Source organism: Myotis davidii, unplaced genomic scaffold (genome assembly GCF_000327345.1).
Source record: "Myotis davidii unplaced genomic scaffold, ASM32734v1 scaffold309, whole genome shotgun sequence".
Classification (NCBI taxonomy): Eukaryota; Metazoa; Chordata; class Mammalia; order Chiroptera; family Vespertilionidae; genus Myotis; species Myotis davidii.
In genome coordinates, this window is record NW_006383013.1 from 6456146 (window position 1) to 6466990 (window position 10845).

The following is a 10845-nucleotide window of genomic DNA, read 5'->3' on the forward strand; positions in this document are numbered from 1 at the left end:
TTCTATGCCGCTGCCTTAACTCTCCCTGCCTTCCTAGATCCGACCAGTGTCTTGGTTTCATCCACATACGCTTATGAATCTTTGTTCTCAGTGATGCATTGTGTTAAGTCTCGTAATAGGAGTAGCCTGACGGATGAAAGTAGTATCGTGCATATATCTGAAGGTCACGAAATATAAACCTGATGTAAAATCTCTGTCATCAGTGATGCAGCAAAAGTCCCACTGATAATATCAAATGGAGTCATAAAGTTTTCCGTAGGACTATCAGTGTACATGTATACATTAAAAAATAAATCTATTTTTCATCATCATATACTGTGTTTTTGTCACTCGAATGAATTTTATTATTTCTTCAAGGTTCTTCACATACGTACACCTTAAGCAATATCAAGTAGGTGTAACATGTTCTCAAAAAATTAGGGTTGTCACACAGAAGAATTTTGAGTCAGAGATTTTGCTGGTTTTTGCACGCACTCACAAAAAGGTTGTCCACCCCTGCCCTAGGAGCTGTGTTGGTGAAGATATTGCTTCGGCATATATCTGAGATCTTGCTTCCTGTCAATTCCTCTAATATTTTTATGGCTTCCTGCCTTACATTTAAGTCCTTTATCCATTTTGAGTTTATTTTTGTGTATGGTGTAAGTTTGTGGTCTAGTTTCATTTTTTTGCATGTGTCTGACCAAGTTTCCCAGCACCATTTATTAAAGAGACTGTCTTGACTCCATTGTATGTTCTTGCCTCCTTTGTCAAATATTAATTGAGCACATTGGTTCGGGTCAATTTCTGGGCTCTCTATTCTATTCCATTGGTCTATAATTCTGTTCTTGTGCCAGTACCAGGCAGTTTTGAGAACAGTGGCTTTGTAATACTTCTTGATATCTGGTATTGAGATCCCTCCTACTTTGTTCTTCTTTCTCAGGATCACTGCAGCTATTTGGGGTGTTGTGTGTGTTTTTTAATTCCAGATGAATTTTTGGAGAGCTCTTTCTAGATCTGTGAAATATGCCATTGGGATTTTAATGGGGATTGCACTGAATTTATAGATTGCTTTGGGTAGTATGGACATTTTAATGATGTTGATTCTACCAATCCATGAACATGGTATATTCTTCCATCTGTTTATGTCTTCCTCTATCTCTTTTTTCAGTGTTTTGTAGTTTTCAGCATATAAGTCTTTTACCTCCTGCTACATTGCCAAATTCGTTTCTTAAGTCTAATGATTTTTTGATGGAGTCTTTAGGGTTTTCTGTGTACAATATTGTCATCTGCAAATAATGACAATTTTACTTCTTCTCTTCCAATTTGGATGCCTTTTATTTCTTCTCCTAAACTCTTGATGAGATAACTATCTACACTGATAAAAGAGAAACATGCAAATTGGTATCACTTTGCTATGCTCACCAGCCAATCAGGATGCGTATGAAAATTAACCCAACAAAGATGGTGGTTAATTTCATATGCAGGCGTGAAGTGAAGACTGAAGGCTCCTGCCCGAGCATAGACTGAAGACTGAAGACGAGTAAAGACTGAAGAGTCTTGGTTTCTCCGCTGCAGCCAGAGTGAAGGACTGGGTCTCAGGTGCCGGAGGAAAACCGGTGCCAGCAGCCAGGGGAAGGAACGTTGCATCTCTTCGTGCAACGGGCCTCTAGTCGTATATAATAAAAGCCTAATATGCAAATCGACCAAACAGTGGAACAACTTGTGGAACAACTGGTTACTTTGATGTGCACTGACCACCAGGAGGCAGACACTCAATGCAGGAGCTGCCCCCAGCCTGCAGGCCCCAGGCCAGCCAAAGCAGGTACCAGTAGGGGTCCCCTGATCGCCCTGCCAGTCACCCCACAGACTGGCCCTGATCACCAGTCGGGCTTAGGGACCCTACCCATGCATGAATTTTGTGCACTGAGCCTCTAGTTAAAATATAAACCTCAAATCACCTCTGCATATCTTAGCCAGAGGAATAAAACTGATAATTATTACAGAAAAAAAAGTCAAAGATAGTGCATTCAGCATAACCTTTTATTTCCTCTGCCTCCTGAAATCTCCCTAAAAAGATGGAAAATGAAATTTTGATCCCCAGTTGAGATGTGTACAGGAGGCAAGCATAATGTTTCTCTCTCTCTCTCTCATCTCATGAATTCACCATGCAACTGGTATGACTCCCAAGTTCTGCATCTTCAGGAGATTTTCATGATATTGGTGTTGATCCATATCATTGAGCAGTTCATTAAACCCAAAACCCCATTCCCCGCAGAGACTGAGAGCAATTTCAGCCCCATTGAGCCTTTCAAATATATTTCTCTTGCCTCTTGAAACTCTTTAGTAGCTATAGGTATAGATTTCCAGAGTAGAATTGATGTCTGTCCCTGACTCCAAAAGTTTGTATGTATTGCAATGGATAAAATATAATGTCTGCTAAACAGTTATTGTATTGATGGATACCGGAGTTCCAAGCAATAAAAATGGGAGACCCTTGTCACCTATCACTTAGAAGCCTACTATCCTTTCTTAGACCAGTGGCTGTATATAAAGAACTCAGAGTGTATATTCAGTAACAGAAAGGAACCTGTGATTTTTACATTAATCCCGGGCTTCTTTGACTTTCTGGGCAACAGTTAGCGGCTTGGATGCTCACCACTTCTCTGTATGACTCTGTTTTCTCACCGCCCCCAGGGACGTCTCTTATACCAGTGTTACTGCCCTGCCTTCCAAAGGCCTGGAGCACCTCAAGGAACTGATAGCAAGAAACACTTGGACTCTAAAGAAACTTCCAATTTCCTTGAGTTTCCTCCACCTCACACGGGCTGATCTTTCTTATCCGAGCCACTGCTGTGCTTTTAAGAATCAGAAGAAAATCAGAGGGTAAGTGGCAGGTGTCTGGAATAAGCAACAAAAGGCCTTGGGAAAAGCTGTATTAATTTCTGGGTCCGGGGAAGAAGCTTTGTGTTTTGAAACCATGTGGAAAGAATTGGAAGTGTCCACAAGAAACATGAAATCCATGGGACACAACGACGCAGACTCAACGTGGCTACAGATGAGAAATAAGGCCAAGGTCAATGGAGCACAGCAGGGGAGGAGAGGAGACTAGGAGATGATATGAGAGAGAGAGGGGGATGACCAGATCATGTAGAAATCTTATCAAGATTAGATTGCATGGCCTCCAGATGCAACATGCATTAGATGCCACAATTCTGAGGACAAACTTAGAAACACAAGTAATTGTGTCACCTGGTCAATTAGGGCTTTGCAAAGGTCACAGCTTACTGGTTACATATGTGGGGGCTTTGGAATCAGCTGGGTTTGTACCCCATATCTGCCACTTCCTATCTGTGTTATCTCAGCCTACTTAACCTCCCTGAGCCTCTGTGAATGGAGATCATAATGCTATCACTCAAAAAGGTTTTGAGGCCGAAGCCAGTTTGGCTCAGTGGATAGAGCATCGGCCTGTGGACTGAAAGGTCCCAGGTTCGATTCCGATAAAGGGCATGTACCTTGGTTGCGGGCACATCCCCAGTAGGAGATGTGCAGGAGGCAGCTGATCAATGTTTCTAACTATCTCTCTCCCTTCCTCTCTGTAAAAAATCAATAAAATATATTTTTTTAAAAAAGGTTTTGAGAAGATTACATGAGAAACTGAATAGAAAACACCTATCACAATAACCTGGAATATTATAAGCTCTCAATGTGTATTATTTTATGATCAGGCAGCAAAGGAGGGATGGTCTTTTTTTTTTAATTGATTTCAGAGAAGAAGGGAGAGGGAGAAAGATAGAAACATCACTGATGAGAGATAATCATTGATCAGCTGCCTGCTGCACACCTCCCACTGGGGATTGAGCCCACAACCCAGGCATGTGCCCTGATTGGTAACTGAACCCGTGACCTCCTGGTTCATAGGTTGACACTAACCACTGAACCACCGGCCGGGAGAGGTATGGTCTTTTTCTCTCCATGCTTTCTCTGAACCTTGCCCTCAACTACACTTTTACTCTGCATTATTTCCCCCTTCGTGTCTCATGCAATCCCATTTTCCTAACACTGCCATCATTTATTAGTATAGTGTGTTCTCTGTCTCTAAATAATATCTACTGGTTGACATTCTGCATTCATACTTGCATTGGGAAATAATTCAGGATCTAGTAGTGGGAAGAAGCAAATGGGTAAGTTGAGCAGCTGTGCAAAGGTCAATGGTGGGCATAACATCTACAGAAAACTAGGAGTGGGGTATGGGGGTGCTGAAAGCAGGCTCTATACTGATGCCATGTGGCCCAGAGTACCAAAGGACCAGGGATGGGTGGGAGGTTAATGAACTGCATAAGGGCAGGGTCCAGATTTCCCGTTAACCTCCAAACAGGTTGGAATAGGCAGCCCATTGGCATTTTAACCTAAGAGATGAATCAACATCTGCCCAGCAAGTTAAAGAATCTCTTTTGATGTCAGTCTGATAGGTTAACAATAAACTAAGTCTTACTCGACGAGCATGCCTGCATGATACTGTCCATTTACTCATTTGTTCAGTGAATAGGACAGGCAAGAATATTTTATTTACATTCCAGTAGGTGAAGTCAGAAAATAAACAAGCAAACAAGTAAAATATCAGATAATGCTATGAAGGAAATAAACACAAGGGTAGGAAAATTTATCTAAGATCAGGACAGCCGGGCCATCATTGCTCAGTGGTTGAGCATTGACTTAGGAAACAGGAGGCCAGGGTTCCATTCTCTCATCATTGATGTTTCTATCTCTCTCTCTCCCGCTCCCTTCTTCTCTGAAATCAATAAAAACATATTTTAAACATAAATAAATAAAAGTAAAGAGATCAGGGACAAAAGGACCATTGAGTTTAAACCTGAATAATGAGTAGAAGCAGTCATGAGTTTTCAGGCAAAGGGAACATGGTGTTCTAACGCTCTGAATAGGAATAATAACAATAACCGACACATATACAGCACCAACCATGTTCCAGGTGCTGTATAAAAGCTTTAAAAATATATTAAATAGATAATTTCATGATTCTGTTTATAAATAGGATAAACCAAATTTCATAGATCTGCCCAAGGTGAAACAGCTAGTAAATAGTGAAGCCAGGTCCTAACCTAGGCAGACTGGCTCCAGTACCCATGCTTTTTCTCTCACTAATGGTCTTGAGCTGGTTGCAGAGGAGAAATAAGGGCCAGTTCACTGGAGCATAGTTTTTGAAGGGTAATAGGAAATGACGTAGGAGAGGTGGACCTAACCAGGTCATGTAGCATCTTTTTGCTACATGTTGTGGGGCCCATTAGTGGGTTTTCAGCAAGCGGTGACTTATTTCTGTTGCCTTGCAGAATCCTTGACTCCTTAATGTGTAATGAGAGCAGTATTCAGAGCCTGCGTCAGAGAAGGTCTGTGAATGCTTTGAATGGCCCCTTCTACCAGGAATATGAAGACGATCCAGGTGACCACAGTGCTGGGTACAGGGAAAACAAGTTCCAGAATTCCCACTCTCATTATTATGTCTTCTTTGAAGAGCAAGAAGATGAGATCATTGGGTTTGGCCAGAAGCTCAAAAACCCACAGGAAGAGACCCTACAGGCCTTTGATAACCATTATGACTACATAGTGTGTGGGGGCAATGAATACATGGTGTGTACCCCCAAGTCAGATGAGTTCAACCCCTGTGAAGACATAATGGGCTACAAATTCCTGAGAATCGTGGTGTGGTTTGTTAGTCTGCTGGCTCTCTTGGGCAATGTCTTCGTCCTGGTCATCCTCCTCACCAGCCACTACAAACTGACCGTCCCGCGCTTTCTCATGTGCAACTTGGCCTTCGCAGATTTCTGCATGGGGATGTATCTACTCCTCATTGCCTCCGTAGACCTCTACACTCAATCTGAGTACTACAACCACGCCATCGACTGGCAGACAGGCCCCGGCTGCAACACGGCTGGTTTCTTCACCGTCTTTGCTAGTGAGTTGTCAGTGTATACACTGACAGTCATCACCCTGGAGCGCTGGCATGCCATCACCTTCGCCATGCGCCTGGACCGGAAAATCCGCCTCAGGCATGCATATGTCATCATGGTTGGGGGCTGGGTTTGCTGCTTCCTGCTGGCCCTGCTCCCTTTGGTGGGAATAAGCAGCTATGCCAAAGTCAGCATCTGCCTGCCCATGGACACCGAGACCCCTCTTGCCCTGGCATATATTATCCTTGTCCTGCTGCTCAACATAGTTGCCTTTATCATCGTTTGCTTCTGTTACGTGAAGATCTACATCACAGTCCGAAATCCCCAGTACAATCCAGGGGACAAAGACACCAAAATTGCCAAAAGGATGGCTGTCTTGATCTTCACTGACTTTATGTGCATGGCCCCCATCTCATTTTATGCTCTGTCAGCTCTTATGAACAAGCCTCTTATCACGGTTACCAACTCCAAAATCTTACTGGTTCTCTTTTATCCACTTAACTCCTGTGCCAATCCATTCCTCTACGCTATTTTCACCAAGACCTTCCAGCGGGACGTATTTATCCTACTCAGTAAGTTTGGCATCTGTAAACGCCAGGCTCAGGCATACCGGGGCCAGAGGGTTTCTCCAAAGAACAGGACTGATATTCAGGTCCAAAAGGGCACCCAAGACACGAGGCAAAGTCTCCCCAACATACAGGAAGACTATGAACTGCTTGAAAAGTCCCATCTCACCCCAAATAAGCAGGGCCAAATCTCAAAAGAATATAAGCAAACAGTTTTGTAAGCTGACCCTCTACTACTCACAGTGTTAAGGGGACTTATAAACAGCTGGTTTCTTGAACATGAATTCTAACCCCTTGACACACACAAGCCAGCTTACCTAGCTATTGTGCAGGTGACATTTCATGGGGCAAGAGTTCATCTCCTGAGAGGAGCTAGCATTAAACTAATCATCCCTCCCCCACCCCCACCCCACCCCATCCCCCATACACACAAGAAGGAAGAGAGGCTACCAGTATATCCAAACCCTCGGTGATATCAAAACAATCTATACTTTCTGGAAGGCTTGTTTGATGCTAAATGCAGGGGTGACATTGTGTAAGATGCTCCACAAACATCAACTCATCCATTTCAACACTGAGCTTCTCACTTTTATACAGCATTTCATACTAAAGATTCAACAGATGGCAAAAGGATGAACTTGGTTGGCAATCACAAAATCAGCCACATGTTGGCTCAGCCCAACTTCATGTTTCCTGATATAGCCAGAGGGAGTTTGAGTTCCTTGAAAGTGAGAAGTCAAACAGGACATCACACAAGAAATGGCTATTATGAGACATGAAGGAGGGGGAAGGCTTCGCTTTGTTTTTTCAGACTGAAACTATTAATCATCTCTTCACCAGGTCCTACCTGATGTAACCCAACTGTTATTTGTCGCCCAGAAAAACTGGCAGGATTTCAGCTTAGGTGGCCAGGCAAAGTAAAAATTGTTCATCTTGGCTGGTCTCATAGCCTAAAAGACGTGAACTTAATAAATATTTCTAAGTAGCAACAAATAGGAATTATGAGCAGAGAACACTAAATCACCCATTGATTAATAAAGCAGACTGGACACCAGGTAACTGTTGAACCTCAGGCAAATCATGTGGTCTCAGAAGTCTGTAGAAATGAAGGAGCTTGGTGGCCTCTTCCAGTTTTAAAACTCTATGTACATCCCTTTCCTTTAAAACCTGTTTCCATGACAAAGAGAAAGAGAAATATAAGAAAGAAGATTCTGTTTTTCCTATCTTTAGGGATGCCATCGCTTCTCTTTGGAGCCTAGACATATAACCCAGGAAATATTTTGTTTATTTCATATTTAGTTATGAAACAAATACTTGTTTCATTTTTGGTTTGTACCAATAATTCTACTGAGTGACCATATTGGGGTGGATCTGAGTCATTCATCCAATTACTAGGCCTACAGCTATAATTATCAGGCCAAAACAGATTGCATTCATGTAACAGAAAAAAGTAGTTTTGCAAATTTTGATTATTTAGAGTTACTGTTTCACTGTGAAAATTCACCTGAAAACATTTAACTTGTCTTCAGGGATTGGTTTCTTTACTTAGCTGTTTCCAACCCCCAATACAGTCCTAAAGCTATCAAGAGAAGTTTCTTCTTCTAGAAAGTACCAGCACTTTCCAACCCTGTGATCACTGGACATGAAATGCTATTCCCTAGCAGTGCTTCCTTACTTAAAATGGTCAAGATCTTCATCTGTAAAGGTACTCTCCAAGTTATCTGTCAACACAGCCCCTTAATTTCTTCCCAAGCAGAGATGCATTTGGTTTTCAGTGCTCATGAACCACCCATGAGTTAAAAACACACCATGAATTCAAAGATTTTGCTGTTTTAAGTTTGTGGAATAGGGTTGGTGGGCCCAAAGGGCCCCAGAGGTGATCCACTGATTGACCTGGAATCTCTCCATAGCCATACCCATTTCTGATCATCCGTGTAACTTGGATGTCTTAATAGAAATATCATACACACCTAAAATCATGACTTATCCACCAGTTCATTTGTTACTAGTGAAATTAAACAAATGTGTTACCTTTTGGCAAGCGGTTTCTCACTTGTGACGTTTTGAAATATCATATTCTGATAAATAATGTGTTTTATCTTGAGTAGTTGAAATAATAGTTTGCTAACAGTCCTAGAAAAGTAACTTCAACAGAATTGTTACTAAAATTTGCATTCACACCATGAAATAAAATTTCTTCCTGGGAAATAACTATGTTGGGTCCTAGAGTATTGATTTTTATAATTTGTGAACTTCTTTTAAGGTTACCATTATATGTGTTAAAACTAAAAAGAGGAAGCCCTGGCCAGGTGGTTCAGTTGGTTGGAGCATCGTCCCAACAATAAAAGTTGTGGGTTTGATTTCCAGTCAGTGCATATACCTAGGTTGTGGGTTTGATCCCTGGTCGGGGCACATATGAGAAGCAACCAATCAATGTTTCTCTCTCACATTGAAGTTTCTCTCCCCCCGCCCCACCTCCTCTCTCTCTGAAAATCAATAAAACCATATTCTCAAATGAAGATTTAAAAAAAGAAAAACACTAAAAACAGGAAAAAAAACAATTGGTACATTTACTAACAAATCCATATAAATAAATTATCGACTATCAATAACTTCAGTATAACATCGTATGCTTATTTTAAATGCTCTTTATGTGAAACAATTCATAATATATTATGATACTTTGACAGCAGTGATGGCTAAGGGGAAAAAAATATGATAACTATTAACCCTAGGAATATAAATAGCACACAATGAAGATAATAAATCTGTAAGACTTGGTCAGAGTTCACTTTATCTGGTGACTTTCAACTACTTGAAAATAGACTCAAATCAGTGAGGACAAAAGACAAGTTCTTGTCCTAAAGTTTTTATGTTGTTCAAGAGTGTCTTCTCAAAATACTCTCAAAGTAGGCATGGCTCAGTGGTTGAATGTCAACCTATGAACCAGGAGGTCATGGTTCGATTTCCGGTCAGGGCACATGCCTGGGTTGTGGGCTCGATCCCTAGTATGGGATGTGCAGGAGGCAGCCAATCAATGATTCTCTCTCATCATTGATGTTTCTCTCTCTCTCTCCCTCTCCCTTCCTCTCTGAAATCAATAAAAGATAAATATTTTAAATAAAGAAACTGATCTTTTAAAACCGGGAATGATTGGTATAGATAGAGCTAAGTTCCTGGTCTGTGGCAGAGGACAAGGGGCAAGAAAACCAACCCATTTTCCATTTCCTGCTTTCACATCACAAAATGAAGCCTGGACATTGACACAGAGGCATCACCACTGCCCTCTGTCAGGGAAAGGCTTGTTGGGGAAGAAGACAGAAAACATCTGCTCACTTTAACCATCCTCAATCTCATTCAAAATATAAATGAACCACAATTACCAGACTACACTCAAAAGTTTCTCAGCAAGGGCCATATTAAATAGATGAGGTAAAGGTTTGAGAAAAACAAGACTAGTATGGTGTCATCAGTGTTCTTTTTTTTTTTTTTTTTAAGCAAATCCCAGGCTTAAATTTCATTACATTCCACCTAAGTTCCCCAGACAGTATGGGGAAAGGCTTCTGGAATGACAGAGGACAAACTTAGATAATGTCAATCTGGATGCTATTGGCAAGTGATTTGTGGATCTGTGGGAATATGGGACTCCTAGGATTAGTTATTAATAACAAATAGAACCATTTCACTATCTAGGCCCAGATATTTCTCAAAATGCTCCTTAAGCACTCTGACAGAAGAATGAGGAGAAGTAGTAATAGCTTCAACAAATGCTGGAGAAATTAGATACCCTGACCAATTGATGCCACGGTCCAGATGAAAGAGGAGATGGCTGACATCACACCTGTTTTCACCATCTGCAGGCCAGTGTGGAGAGAGGGAAAAAGTGAGCACACACCTCTGGCACTCAGAGGTCCTCCCAGACATCCAAGTTGCTACTTGATGTCATTTTAATTAGTGCAGCTGAGCCACTAGTGGGAGCATTACTTGGAGGAATTAGAGTATTTTCTTCTACTTCTTTAACTCTCTGACCATCCAGCCTACATGGTACCCATGAGTTGCCTCCAAACCCAATCACCCTGCAGCCACACCCTACCATCTGGAAGACCCTCAATTTACACCAACCATTCCATCCTATCTTAATTCCAATATCCTCTCTAACCATTCATGCTATTCTACCCCTCTCTGAATCCTAAAAATGACACGTCTATGCCCCTCATGCCACCATTAAAAAGGGGAGAGGGGTCAGTGGTGGTTGATGCTGCATTTAGGATATATTCAGAACCTTTTCAAGAATCACATTCATAGACTGGCAATAAAAACAGTGAGAAAGGCAGAGT

At 41.6% G+C, this 10845-nt stretch overlaps 1 protein-coding gene across 1 annotated transcript in view; it reads left to right on the forward strand.

Moving 5' to 3' along the window:
- TSHR (thyroid stimulating hormone receptor) overlaps positions 1 to 7160 on the forward strand; it is a 106519-nt gene extending 99359 nt beyond the window's left edge. Inside the window, exons 9-10 of the mRNA XM_006778864.2 lie at positions 2674 to 2862; positions 5325 to 7160. Coding sequence (XP_006778927.1) covers positions 2674 to 2862; positions 5325 to 6729 — 1594 coding nt within the window. The 3' untranslated portion in view covers positions 6730 to 7160. The remainder of the gene's footprint in view (positions 1 to 2673; positions 2863 to 5324) is intronic.
- Positions 7161 to 10845: the final 3685 nt, after the last annotated feature.